The sequence below is a fragment of the Mobula hypostoma genome, chromosome 2, assembly GCF_963921235.1.
Source record: "Mobula hypostoma chromosome 2, sMobHyp1.1, whole genome shotgun sequence".
NCBI lineage: Eukaryota > Metazoa > Chordata > Chondrichthyes > Myliobatiformes > Myliobatidae > Mobula > Mobula hypostoma.
Window position 1 is genome coordinate 246,882,597 of NC_086098.1, and position 15,178 is coordinate 246,897,774.

General features: G+C 50.5%; 1 protein-coding gene across 2 annotated transcripts in view; it reads left to right on the forward strand.

The window, feature by feature from the left end:
- Window positions 1-8,501: 8,501 nt before the first annotated feature.
- The window catches only part of LOC134337534 (interleukin-6 receptor subunit alpha-like), a 64,220-nt gene continuing 57,543 nt past the window's right edge, over window positions 8,502-15,178 (forward strand). For both annotated transcript variants that reach the window (XM_063032638.1, XM_063032656.1), the window contains exon 1: window positions 8,502-8,768. In XM_063032638.1, coding sequence (XP_062888708.1) covers window positions 8,678-8,768 — 91 coding nt within the window. In that variant the 5' untranslated portion in view covers window positions 8,502-8,677. The remainder of the gene's footprint in view (window positions 8,769-15,178) is intronic.

Sequence of the window (15,178 nt, forward strand, 5' to 3'; positions counted from 1 at the left end):
TTAGAGATCTGGAGCTGCAGCTCGATGACCTTCGGCTTGTTAGGGAAAGTGAAGCAGTGATAGACAGGAGCTACAGGGAGGTCGTCACCCCAAGCCTACAGGAGACAGAGAAATGGGTGACCGTCAGGAGAGGGAAGGGGGAACATCAGATAGTGGAGAGCACTCCTGTGACCGTCCCCCTCAACAATAAGTACTCCATTTTGAGTACTGCTGGGGGGAGTGACCTACCTGGGGGAAGCAACAGCAGTCATGCCTCTGGCACTGAGTCTGGCCCTGTGGCTCTGAAGGGTAGGGAACTGAAGGGGACGGCAGCAGTGATAGGGGACTCTATAGTCAGGGGGACAGACAGGCAATTCTGTGGGTGCGATCAAGAAACAGGAGTGGTAGTTTTCCTCCCAGGTGCCAGGGTCCGCGACGTTTCTGAACACATCCACACTATCCTGAAAAGGGAGGGTGAGCAGTCGAAAGTCGTGGTACACATTGGTACCAACTATGTAGGTAGAAAAAGGGAGGAGGTCCTGAAAACAGAATATGGAGTTAGGAAGGAAGTTGAGAAGCAGGACCTCAAGGGTAGTAATCTCGGGATTGCTGCCTGTGCCACACGACAGTGAGGATAGGAGTAGAATGAGGTGCCAGATAAATGTGTGGCTGAAGAATTGGAACAGGGGGCTGGGATTCAGATTTCTGGGTAATTGGGACCTCGTCTGGGGCAGGTGGGACACATACAAAAGGGACGGGTTGCACTTGAATCCGAGGGGGACCAATATTCTTGTGGTCAGGTTTACTAGAGCTGTTGAGAGCGGATTAAACTAATATGGAACAGGGTTGGGAACCAGGATGATGGAGCTGAGGATGAGCCAGCAGGTTCACAATATGATGGGTGTAACATGAATATAAGGAAGGACAAGCTAATGACTGGGTACAAATGCAGACACAGCAAAGAGTTAAATTGTACCATAGAGACAAAATTCAAAAGGGTGAAGAATGCAGGACTGAAGGTGCTGTACTTAAATGCACGTAGCATTCGGTATACGTTGGATGAACACATGGCACAGTTAGATTGGTTGGTATGACGTTGTGGGCATCACTGAGTCGTGGCTGAAAGAAGGTCATAGTTGGGAGCTTAACATCAAAGGACGGGCAGGAAGACAGAGGTGGTGGTGTGGCTCTGTTGGTCTTTTTTAGTACAGGGACAATGATGGATAATTTGAAGCAGGAGGGCACTCTACACTGGGAGAGGGAGAGATTAAAAATGTCTGTAAACACACCTGCTGTGCACATCCTGAGTACCTGCCCTGGGTGCCGTCTGGTCCCGCAGCCTTGCGACTGTCCACTCGTTGGAAACACCCGTGTATCTCATCCTCAGAGACGACCAAGATGCAGGTCGCTTCGACCCCCATACACCCCCCATGTACCCAGTCCCATCGATCTGTACCCAGACACAGACCCCCATACACCCCCCATGTACCCAGTCCCATCGATCTGTACTCAGACACAGACCCCCATACACCCCCATGTACCCAGTCCCATCGATCTGCACCCAGACACAGACCCCCATACACCCCCCATCCATGTACCCAGTCCCATCAATCTGTACCCAGACACAGACCCCCATACACCCCCATCCATGTACCTAGTCCCATCGATCTGTACCCGAACACAGACCCCCATACAATCCCATCCATGTACCTAGTCCCATCGATCTGTACCCAGACACAGACCCCCATACACCCCCATGTACCCAGACCCATCGATTTGTACCCAGACACAGACCCCCATACACCCCCATACATGTACCTAGTCCCATCGATCTGTACCCAGACACAGACCCCCATACACCCCCATCCATGTACCTAGTCCCATCGATCTGTACCCGAACACAGACCCCCATACAACCCCATCCATGTACCTAGTCCCATCGATCTGTACCCAGACACAGACCCCCATACACCCCCATGTACCCAGACCCATCGATTTGTACCCAGACACAGACCCCCATACACCCCCATACATGTACCTAGTCCCATCGATCTGTACCCAGACACAGACCCCCATACACCCCCACGTACCCAGTCCCATCGATCTGTACCCAGACACAGACCCCCATACACCCCCATCCATGTACCTAGTCCCATCGATCGTACCCAGACACAGACCCCCATACACCCCCCATCCATGTACCCAGTCCCATCAATCTGTACCCAGACACAGACCCCCATACACCCCCACGTACCCAGTCCCATCGATCTGTACTCAGACACAGACCCCCATACACCCCGATGTACCCAGTCCCATCGATTTGTACCCAGACACAGACCCCCATACACCCCCCATACATGTACCTAGTCCCATCGATCTGTACCCGGACACAGACCCCCATACACCCCCATCCATGTACCTAGTCCCATCGATCTGTACCCAGACACAGACCCTCATACACCCCCATCCATGTACATAGTCCCATCCATCTGTACCCGAACACAGACCCCCATACACTCCATCCATGCATCTAGTACCATTGATCTGTACCCAGACATAGACACCTATACACCCTCATCCATGTACCTAGTCCCATCGATCGTACCCGGACACAGACCCACCCCCCCATACACCCCCCATGTACCCAGTCCCATCGATCCGTACTCAGACACAGACCCCCATACACCCCCATGTACCCAGTCCCATCGATCTGTACCCAGACACAGACCCCCATACACCCCCCATCCATGTACCTAGTCCCATTGATCTGTACCCAGACACAGACCCCCATAGACCCCCATCCATCCCATCCACGTACTTAAGCAAATTTCTCTTAAATGTTGACTTTGACCCCATAACCACCACTTCCGCTGGCAGCCAATTACACACTCTCACCACCCTCTGAGTGAAGAAGATTCCCCTCATGTTCCCCTTAAATATTTCACCTTTCATCCTTAACCTATGACCTCTAGTCTCACACATCCTGATTGGAAAAAGCCTTCTTACCCTACCAGTACCACTCATAGTTTTGGAGACCTCTGTCAAATCTCCCCACATTTTCCTACGCTCCAGGGAAGGATGTCCTCATCTATTCAATCTCTTCCGATAACTCAGGTCCTCATTTTCTATGCACTTTCAATTGTTTCCTATAGTTAGATGTGTAGAACTGCACGCAATACTGTGTTGGAAGGTGTCGGAGTTCACAGGCCGAGAGGTCAGAGAAGGAGTGAGACCAGGGAAGTAAAGCGATAGACCATGCCGGCCTCCAGTGAGAGTTTTAGAGAGGATGGTTGTCTGGCCATTCTCTTTGGGTCCCAAGATGGTGGAAAGGTAAAAGGGCAGGGGTTGCACTTCCTGTGATTAATTGGGAATGGGAAGTGGTAGGTGGGAAGGGAAGAGACTACCAAGGGGATAAATTCTTCTTCATATCACTGAAACTGGAGGGGAGTGTGTGCTTGGCAGCGGGATCTTTTTGGGAAGGATTATGGTAGTATTAAACTTTGGTTGGTCTGCAGTTGGAGTATTATGTTGCGCCCTGGCTGCCCTCTTACACAATCTGAATCTGAATCGGGTTTATTATCACTGATTTCTACGACATGAAATTGGTTTATTTTGTGGTAGCAGTACAGAACAAAGACATAAAATTCCTGGAAGTTACAAAAATAAATAGTGCAAAAGAGGGATAGTGAGGTGTTGTTCATGGGTTCATGGACCGGTCAGAAATCTGATGACAGAGGGATAATGAGGTGTTGTTCATGGGTTCATGGACCGGTCAGAAATCTGATGACAGAGGGATAGTGAGGTGCTGTTCATGGATTTATAGACCGGTCAGAAATCTGATGACAGAGGGATAATGAGGTGTTGTTCATGGGTTTGTGGACCAGTCAGAAATATGATGTCAGAGGGATAGTGAGGTGCTGTTCATGGATTTATAGACCGGTCAGAAATCTGATGACAGAGGGATAATGAGGTGTTGTTCATGGGTTTGTGGACCAGTCAGAAATATGATGTCAGAGGGATAGTGAGGTGCTGTTCATGGATTTATAGACCGGTCAGAAATCTGATGACAGAGGGATAATGAGGTGTTGTTCATGGGTTCATGGACCGGTCAGAAATCTGATGACAGAGGGATAATGAGGTGTTGTTCATGGGTTTGTGGACCGGTCAGAAATATGATGTCAGAGGGATAATGAGGTGTTGTTCACGGGTTTGTGGACCAGTCAGAAATATGATGTCAGAGGGATAATGAGGTGTTGTTCATGGGTTTATAGACCAGTCAGAAATCTGATGACAGAGGGATAATGAGGTGTTGTTCATGGGTTCATGGACCAGTCAGAAATCTGATGTTGGAGGGGAAGAAACCGTTCCTGAATTGTTGAGTGTGAGTCTTCAGGCTGCTGTATCTCCTCCCTGATGGTAGTGATGAGAAGAGAACATGTCCCGGAGGTGAGGGTCCTTAAGGAAGATGCTGCCTTTTTAAGGCATTATTTCTTGAAGATGTTGTTGATGGAGGGGAGGGTTGTGCCTGTGATGGATCTGACTGAGGCTACGACCCTCTGCAGCCCCTTCTGATCCTGAGCATTGGAGCCTCCACACCAGGTGTTGATGCATCAGACAGAAAGCTCTCCACCATACATCTGTAGGAATTTGTGAGTCTTTGTAAGAATCGCCTGAAATTAAGTTAGAGTTGCTGGTGTGCCTTCTTGGTGATGGCACTGGTGTGTTGGGTCCAGGACAGACCCTGCAAGATACTGACACCCAGAAATTTGAAACGTTCCCACCAGTCACAGGAAAGATGTGGAAGCTTTGGAGACAGTGCAGAAGAGTTTTGCCAGGATGTTGCCTAGGTTAGAGGGCAGAGAGGTTGGACAAACTTGGGCTGTCTTCCCTGGAACAGCGAAGACTGATAGAGGTTTATAACATTATGAGAGACATATACAGGGTAGACAGTCAGAACCTTCCTCCCCAGGGAATGTCAGATCCTAGAGGGCATAGGCTTAAGGTGAGAGGGGGCAAAGTTTGAAGGGGATGTGTTGGGTCAAGTGCTTTGAATGTGCAGCCATGGGTGGAGGTGGAGGCAGATACAATAAAGAGAAAAAGAGGCTCTTGAACAGACAGGGAATGGAGGGAAATGGACCATGTGCAGGCAGATGTGATAAGGTAGGGTGGTATCGTAGTCAGCACAGAGATTGTGGGCTGAAGGGCCTGTTCCTGGCCTGTACTGTTCTAGGGTTTCATTTCCATTTCTCCAATCTGATTTATGTATCTATTTATCTAGAGATTAACTATCTTTCTATTTATCTGTTATTTATTTCTCTAGCTATTTATATATTTGTTTATTTGTTTGCAGGTTTGTTTATTTATTGAGATACACCGTGGAACAGGCCCTTCCAGCACTTCCAGCCACATCACTCAGCAATCCCCCAGTTTAACCCTCGCCTAATCACAGGACAATAGGCAAGGACAACTAACATAGCAGTCATAGAGTCTATTCTCACATACGGATGCGAGACGTGGATACTCACCAAGACGATGGTTGCTACACACGAATGCTCCGGATGGCTCTTGACGTGAGTTGGCAACAGCACATGACGAACGTCGAGCTCTATGACGACCTACCGATGCTCTCCACTAAAATCGAGGCGAGAAGACTGCAACTAGTGGGGCACTGTCTACGCCACCCCGAGCTACCTGCCAGCCTAGTCGTCATATGGGAGCCCAAGCACGGGAGGATGAACCCTGGGTGCCCTCCCAAGACTATGGTCAACACGCTCCTAGAAGACAGCGGCGCGGCTAATGTAGATGAACTGAACACACTGATGAGGGAGAGGGAGAAGTGGAGAGTCCGTCATCGTGCCTGACGCCGGCCCCCTAGGCCTGAGTCGACGTAAGGTGGGAGGAGAAGATGACAGCGCGCGCAGCTCTCCGATGAAATGATATCGTATTTGTAAGTAGGGTGCCGTGCACAATTCTGATTTGATGGAGACAGACGTGAGAAGCTGAGGAACATCGGAAAAATTTCTGAAATGCCCGATTCGCTGCCGCTGCTACTGTGCGATCGAGAATCTCCGGAGGGAAGACCCCAGAACCCCCGGCTTTGCCTGCTGCTGGTGACCGAGGCTGAGGTCGAATCGCTCGGATAGAGATGGTGCTCGGTACTCGGTGTCGGAGAGCTGATCGGAGCGCGAAGTTTTCGGACGACTCAGAGTCGGACTGTGGTCGGGCGTGGCAGGGAGAGTTTTCTTCTTTCTCCCGTCTGCGTGAGGTGTGGGACATTCGAGAGACTTTGAACTTTTTTACTGTGCCCATGGCCTGTTCTTCATCAAGTTATGGTATTGTTGCACTGTTGTAACTATATGTTATAATTATGTGGTTTTTGTCAGTTTTTCAGTCTTGGTCTGTCCTGTATTTTGTGATATCACACCGGAGGAATATTGTATCATTTCTTAATGCATGCATTACTAAATGACAATAAAAGGGGACTGCGTGTCCTCATAATCTAATCTAATCTAAACTAACCCAGCAACAGGTACACTTTTGGACTGCCGGAGGCTCACGGGGAGAGCGTGCAAAATCCTTACAGGCAGTGGTGGGAATTGAACCCGGGTCTCTGGTACTGCAAAGCACTGTGCTGACCACCACACTACCGTGTCACCCACACAGCACAGAAAAGGCCCTTCCAACCCAACCAGCAACCCCTCCACAACCTCAGTCTAATGACAAGAAAATTTACATTGACCAATTAACCTACTAGCTATGGGAGAGGTGTTGAAGAGGACTTTATTTAGGGACATGAATATGCAGGGGTTTGGATCCTGTGCGGGAGGGAAGGGATATCACAGTCGGCACTGACACTGTGGGCCAAAGGGCCTGTTCCTGTGCTGTGTTCTTTGATCCACTGAACGTGGAGGTCGGTGGGGAGGCGACGGTGAGGAACTGCGCTGAGCTGAGATGATGAAAGGAGTACGGGAGAGGGAAGAGGTCTGGTTGATATCTCTCTCAGCGGCGGCAGAGGGGAAGCCACGGTCAAGGAAGGAAGAGGCTCTGGGGGTGGGGGGGGAGACAGTGTCTCATCCTCAGAACCAATGCGAGGGAGGTGGGCGAACTGGATGGAGCAGAGTTCCTAAGGGAGGCAGGGTTGAGTTGTGGGCGTCCACAGGCTGGGGGTGGACGTCGGTCGCCAACCCATCCCCTACCCAGCATGATGGCACTCCCTCCTCACCACCCCTCCCCAGCGTGGCATTCCATCCTCACCAACCTACCCGCAGTAGGGTGCTCCCTCCTTGTCACCGCTCCCACAATGTGGCACTCCCTCCCCACTGCTCCTCCCTCAGCACCCCGACAACTGTGTCTCACCTGGGTGACCCAGGGGCACGGTGAGTAGAGCCACTGAACCGCAGCCCCAAAGACCCCATCAGTCCCGAGCTCCAGAGAGAGGAGTGTCTGTCTGTCTGTCTGTCTGTGTACGTGTGTGTGTGTGTGTGTCTGTCTGTCTGTCTGTCTGTCTGTCTGTGTACATGTGTGTGTGTGTGTGTGTGTGTATCTGTCTGTCTGTGTACGTGTGTGTGTGTCTGTCTGTCTATCTGTGTACATGTGTCTGTGTGTGTGTGTGTCTGTCTGTCTGTCTGTGTACATGTGTCTGTGTGTGTGTGTGTGTGTGTGTGTATCTGTCTGTCTGTCTGTGTACATGTGTCTGTGTGTGTGTACGTGTGTGTGTGTGTGTGTGTGTGTGTATCTGTCTGTCTGTGTACGTGTGTCTGTGTGTGTGTACGTGTGTCTGTGTGTGTGTGTGTTGTGTGTGTGTATCTGTGTGTGTGTGTGTGTGTGTGTGTACGTGTCTGTGTGTGTGTCTGTCTGTCTGTGTGTGTGTGTGTGTGTGTGTGTGAGAGAGAGAGAGTATATCTGTGGTGTGTGTGTCTGTCTGTATCTGTGTATGTGTGAGTGAGTGTGTGTGTGTGTGTATCTGTGGTGTGTGTATGTGTGTGTGTGTGTATGTGTGTGTGTGTATAGAATTTGCACCTTCTCCCTGAGACCCCATGGGTTTCCCCCAGGTGCTCCAACTCCCTCCCACATCCCAAAAACGTGTGGGGCGAAGGGCTAATTGGCCATTGTAGATCACACCCTGCTGTGTGCGTGAGGGACAGTATCAGTGGGAACGTGAGGAGAATGAAATGGGGATGGGAGTAAATAGACAGTTGATTGTTGCACAGACTCGACGGGCCGAAGGGCCTGATTTCCCCACCCTTGTACAACAGCCTGCCGACGTTTCAACCTGGCAGGGGCAAAAAAAATTAATTCTTGAAGGCAACAGGATAACCCAGGGCAAGGAATTGGGAGTGGGTACAGCCCAAAGCCGACGGGCAGATTGGCCTTGCTGTCACTGCCACAGCCTCCGCGCCCCCCCCACCCTTCCTTTCCTCCTCCCTCAACGGATTATGCAAACATTTGTGCTCCGAGTGAGTTCCTCAATCGTTTCCCAAAAACTGGGTCCTCCCCCCCTCACCAGTGACGGACCCAGAGGAAGTTATGTCTCCGAGGCAGCGAGCTGATAAGAGCGGCGGCGGAGAGAGTGACAGAGATAGGTAACCACCGCACACAACCGGATCCTCGCCAGGGGCAGCGGGGGGGCCCCTCGATCCCCAGGCACATCAGTAAACCCCCTCGCCTCTCCCCGCCGGTTAATTGCCCATTCGCCACAATGGGGCTGAGAACTGGCCGCCAGCTTCTCACCCTCCTCGCTCTGCTGAGCTGCTGCCCGATGTCTGCCCAGGATCTCTGCCCCCTGACAGGTGAGCCAGGGCGGAGGGTGTGAGGGGGGTGGGGGAGAGGGGCAGCAGGAGGTGGTCGGGGGTGAGGGGTGGTACAGGGGAGGGGAGGCTGAGTGATCTCGGGGGGAGGGGGAGGGTGTTTCTTGCTCACTCACTCTCACCCGTCTCGCTCATCAATGTTGCTGTCTCCAACCCACACCCCCCATCCCAACCCTCACCCCTTTCCCCCGTCACACTCTCCCCTCTCCATATCTCGCACCCTCTCCTCTTTTTCACACTTTCTGTCTGCTTTCTCTCTCCTCTCATTCTCCCTGCCCCCTCCCAACCATACCCCCATCTCTCCCACTCTCTGCCCCGCTTCCTACCCCACCACTCTCTCTCTCTGGCGGTCTCCCTCTCTCTGTCGCTCTGCTCTCTCTCTCCCACCTGCCTGTCTCTCTCTTTCCTCTCTCCTCCCTCCCTCTCTCTCTCCCCCCTTCTCCTCTGTCTCCTTTCTGCTCTCTCCCCCCCCAGCCTCTCTCTCTCCCCTGTCTGTCTTCTCTCTGCCGCCATCTCTCTCCCCTCTTCCTCTCCCGCTGTCCTCCTCCATCTCTCTATATCTCTCTCTCCTCTCTGCCTCGCTCTCTCTCCAACTCCACCTTGCCTGCCTCTCTCCCCTCTGACTCTCACTCTCCCCTTTGCCTCACTCCCCGGTCTCGCTCTCCTCCACGTCTTTGCCTCCTTCTCTCTCTGCCTCTGTCTCCCTTCTGACCCTCTCTCCCCTCTGCTTCTCTCTCTTTCTGTCTCCTCTTTGCCTCTCTCTCTCTCTCCTGTCTATTTCCCCTCTTCTGTCTCTCTCTCCTCTGCCTCTCTCTCCTCCGTCTCTCTCTATTTCCCCTCCGTCTCTCTCTATTTCCCCTCCATCTCTCTCTATTTCCCCTCCGTCTCTCTCTATTTCCCCTCTGCCCCTCTCCCCATCTGCCTCCTTCTCCTCTCTGCCATTCTTTCTCTCCCCCTCTCAAACTCATCCCCTCTTTCTCCCTCCCTCCTCTCTGGCTCTCCCCTCACTTTCTTTCTTCCCTTTCTCTCTCTCCACCTTTTTCTCCCTTTGCCCTCTCTCCTTCTCTCTTTCCCCCTCTCTTCCCCATTCCATTACCTCTCGCCCACTGCCTCTCCCTCGTTCCCTCTCTCTACCTCTCTTGCCACATTTCTCTGCGCTCCCCCTCAATCACACCCCTTACTCCCACTTTCTCCGTCCATCCCCCCCCCTCCCATTCTGTCCCTCTCCTCTCTTTCTCCACCCCACTCTCTCTCTTTCTTTCACGGCCCCACTCTCTCCCCCTTCCTCCTGCTCCCACCAGTCTCAGAATCATCGCTGAAGGTCTGGGACATGGGGTTTGGGGTGGTTACTGGGACTGAGAACCCTCCTGGCCCAACTTTGTCAGGGGTTTGGGTGGGAGGGTGTCTGCTTGTCGCAGGAGAGATTGCTGTCGGAAAGCCTGGTCAGGAGAGTTGGGGGTGAGGTCTGTCAGGTTGATGGAAGGGAGACATCAGCTCACACAGGTCCCCCAGCCTCAACCCCTCAATCCCCCACCCCTCTCCGCTACCCCCTCAATTCCTTCCTACACTCAGTCCTCCCTTTCCTCCTCCCACACCGTTCCTCAGTCTCCTTTCTCCTGTCAAATCCTCTGCAGATCACCATCTGCAATGAATCCCCTCCTCCTCCCTTGTTCCTCCTCACCCACTCGGACCGTCTACACCCCTCCGTTACCCCTCACTCGCACCTCCTCCACCAACCCACTCCTTCCTCACTACCCCTGACCTGTACACTTTAATACCCAGGTTATTTAAAGTGGAGGTTGATGGGGTCAGATTTAGATACATTTATTTATGACTGCACATTGAAATGTACAACGGAAGGCATCATTAAGTAACTTCTTGATTAGCTTTACGGGGAGGAGGCAGGACAATGGTGTTAAGATGAATAATAAATCAGCCATGATAGAGAAGCAGAACAAACTCGATGGGCTGACTGGCCTAATTCCGTTTCTATGTCTTATTGAACCCAATCCCTCCAGCCCTTTACACCCCTGAAAGACCCTACACAACTCCCTGTCCAACAGCACATCCTCCCTCCTGAAGACAGTCTGCCTCATCGACCCAGCCAGTCACAACCCCTCTTCGCCTGTCCCTGCTCCATCTTCAGTCCCCACAGGACGGTTTGGCTGTCAATGCACTCCTGCCTGCACGGACTATCCAAATATAACAGGCAATTCTTTCAGAACTTCAACATCGTCTCTCCCGACACAATACTGACTGCAGCAGAACTCAAATGTGCCATATTGCAAATGAAAATCACAAAGCAGGGTAGCATTGACAGACACAGAGTGAAGCTCCCTCTACACTGTCCCATCACACACTCCCAGGGTCAGACACAGGGTGAAACTCCCTCCGCCCTGTCCCGTAACACACTCTCGGGGTCAGACACAGAGTGAAACTCCCTCCACAAAGTCCCATCACACACTCCCAGGGTCAGACACAGAGTGAAACTCCCTCCACACCGTCCCATTACACTCTCCTGGGGTCGGACACAGAGTGAAGCTCCTTCCACACTGTCCCATCACAGACTCTCGGGGTCAGACACAGAGTGAAACTCCCTGTACACTGTGTCCCATCACACACTCTCGGGGTCAGAAACAGAGTGAAACTCCCTGTACACTGTGTCCCATCACACACTCTCGGGGTCAGAAACAGAGTGAAACACCCTCTACACTGTCCCCTGACACACTTCCGGGGTCAGACTCAAAGTGAAATTCCCTCTGCACCGTCCCATCACACACTCCCGGGGTCAGACACAGAATGCAGCTCCCTCTACACCATCCCATCATGGACTCCCGGGATCAGACACAGAGTGAAACTCCCTCTACACTGTCCCATCACACATTCCGGAGGTCAGATGCAGAGTGAAACTCCCTCTACGCCGTCCCATCACACACTCCTGGGGTTAGACACAGAGTGAAACTCTCTCTACACTGTCCCATCACACACTCCCAGGGTCAGACACAAAGTGAAACTCCCTCCACACCGTCCGATCACACATTCTGCCCCCCCCCCCGGTGAAATCACATAACCCTCTATTCAAAGGTTTAATTAAGAATACCATAAGACAGGGGAGCAGTATTAGGCAATTCAGTCCCTCAAGGCTGCTTGATCATGGCTGATTTAATACCCCCCACAACCCCATTCTCCTGACTTCTCCCTGTAACCTGTGACACCGTGGCTGATCAAGAACTTACGACCTTCCACTTTAAATGTACCCAATGATAGGTCACACAGCCAGCCGTGGCAATGAACTTCACAGATTCATCACCCTCTGCTCAAGAAATTCCTCCTTAATACCAGTGTGTGTGTATGTGTGTTCACCAGTTATCACTGCCTGTGGGTCAGGAATCTCAGTTTCAGTCATATGTGTTCACTAAGTGATTGAAATGCAAAAATCAAACATGACCTGAATTTTTCGAGGTTACACACCGAATGGAAAGTTGTGTGGGTGGTGCTTAAGGTAACACTATAGATATAATTTCCGCTGATATTAGTGTTAAAGTAGAATCTGATTGAAACTCGGGAGACCAGCTTCTTATAGTTGCAACAGTTTATTGTGCACCCTCCTGCAGGAGTTTGAGACCCAGTTGTCAGAGGGAAGGCACGTAAGTACTGCCACCATCTGACAAGTGGGCGCACTCTCTCTGGTTACAGCCGTATATTTATACATAGTAAGCCCCATACATTACTGTTGCAAGATGTTGTTTGAATTGGTACGCCCACCAAGTCTGTTGGTGCAAAACTTAATGACTTAGATAAGAGAGTTTGCTAAGTCAAGGTTTAATTACAGATGGATGTACTGTCCAGTCCTTATCAGTTATTCCCTTCGCTAGGTCCTGACTTAATTACAGATGGATGTTCATTCTTGTCCTTATCGGTGAGTCCTCCTCCTACTCAAACCAGGGTACAATGTGCAATGTTATCAAACTCTCAATGTCTCTCTGCAAACCAAAGGAGAACCAGTATAAGCCAGTTTTTTAGCTAACTGCTGAAGACAGAATTTACTTCGGTTCAAAAATTCCTATTCAGTCCCAATTATTCTTTTAGTCAGAGGTTACATAGGTTCAAAATGATTTTTTAATATCCTCAATTCCTCATTCCCTCCTTTTTATCATTCCATGATAACTCTCAGGGTGCAAAGGTTACAATCGGATCCCGCGTCTGAAGTAGTTAGCCTCCAGTGGCCATAAGCATCACAATACAAGAATGACAGCAATTACAATAAGTACAATACTTCCATAATGCAATAGCATACCACCGATATTCCGAAAGAAGCTCCCAAATGACCACCATCCTGTCCTGCTGCCAAACCCATGCAACCTCTGTCCTACGTTACAAATCTTTTGTATTTCTTGGGTTATATGCTTAGAAAGGTACGATACGTTACTAGATTCGTCAGGTATGTAGGTACAGCATTCTCTCCCTATAATGGCGTATGTTCCTCCTTTTTCTGCCAGAATGAAATCAAGGGCCATCCGGTTCTGTAGGTCTGTTTGCTGGATTGCAATCATTTCAGTGGATATTTCTGCTACTTGGGCCTGTGTTTCAGTCAGGGCCCCTGCAGTATTGTGGCCAGCTCCTCAAGTGCTGTAGCCAAACTGATTATCTCTCGTGAATTCCTGGCTACTCCATAGGAGGGAAAAACGATAATTAAAAATCACTCAGTCTCAGTTATACCTCTCCGCTGCCTGTTCCAGTGGGGGTGATCCTGCAGCTGGGCCATGACTCTCAGATGAGGTACTAAATATGCTGGGCAACAGCAGCTGGTTCACCCTTTGCCGGGACTTTGCGGATCCCATCTGCTGGCAGTTTCCCTTGGGAATCATATATAGGCCCGATTTCCACACACACACCCAGTGGGTGCTACTTACTGGTCGGGGAGGGTCGGCAGTGGTATAGGCAGTACAGCTGCTATTTCCCAGAAAAAAAATGTATATAGAACAGGGGTCTCCAATCTTTTTTGCACTGCGGACCGGTTCAATATTGACAATATTCTTGTGGACCGGCCGACCCAGTGGGGGGGGGGAGGGTTGCCAACGGACAAGAGTAGCAGTCAAATACATCAAAGTGGCTGGTGAACGCCAGCAGGTCAGGCAGCATCTCTAGGAAGAGGTACAGTCGACGTTTTGTAGCTCTTCTTTCAGTTAGTCCTGACGAAGGGTCTCAGCCCAAAACGTCGACTGTACCTCTTCCTAGAGATGCTGCCTGACCTGCTGCGTTCACCAGCAACTTTGATGTGTGTTGCTTGAATTTCCAGCATCTGCAGAATTCCTCGTGTTTAAGCAGTCAAATTCGTTGTGTTTAACCAGTTAAGACTACAATGACCATGAAGCCTTGCGCGGGCACCTGTTTGCGCATGCGTTGCCTGCGTATGCGTGTACCTGCCGATATTTTTTCCACAAATCCTTTTCGGCGATCCTGTTCGGGGTGGGGGGGGTGTGTTAATCACCACTGGAATATCGGTGATAAGTGGCTAATACACTAAATTTCATTTCTCAAAGGGATTATCTAATGAATTTAATATTAAACACACAGTCCATATTTTCCTCGCATGAATATAGTGATGTCAATTATCAGGGGAGGACAGGGGAGCTTGAAGTAAGTGTTGAACGAACTTCCAGTAGAAGTGGTAGAGGCAGGTTCGATATTATCATTTAAAGAAAAATTGGATAGGTATATGGACAGGAAAGGAATGGAGAGTTATGGGCTGAGTGCAGGTCGGTGGGACCAGGTGAGAGTAGCGTTCGGCACGGACTAGAAGGGCAGAGATGGCCTTTTTCCCTGCTGTAATTGTTATATGGTTATATAAGTAAGTCAATAGCATCATAACATTTTGAGTAACGTTTGGATATTAAACACACAGCACATATTTTCCCCGTATGAACATATAAAATCATTGCAACACACCAATATCGCTGAATCAGTGGGAGCCCTGGGCTTGTTTTCCTGCAACAAGACGGTCCTATCGAGGGGTGATGGGAGACAGCGATACTCAAAGGGGGTTCCTTATGTCCAGTCTATTCCGCAATTTAGTTTTCGTTGCATTCATTGCAGAGATACGTTGAAAATGAAAGTAACGCTTTCAGTGCTTTCGTGGCTATCTCAGGATATTCAGCCTTGACTTTGATCCAGAATGCTGGCAGAGATGTTATGTCAAACATACTTTTCAGCCCGTCGTCATTTGCAAGCTCGAGGAGTTGATCTCCTTCCCGCGCTGACACGGATGACGCGCGGGTAATGACCTCGCGTGTGTTCAAGCTCAAAAGGGGCGTGACAGGGAATGAGGAAAGGTGCCCCTGACTCCTATCACCAAATCATATCATTTCCTCGCGGCCCGGTAGCACATGCTT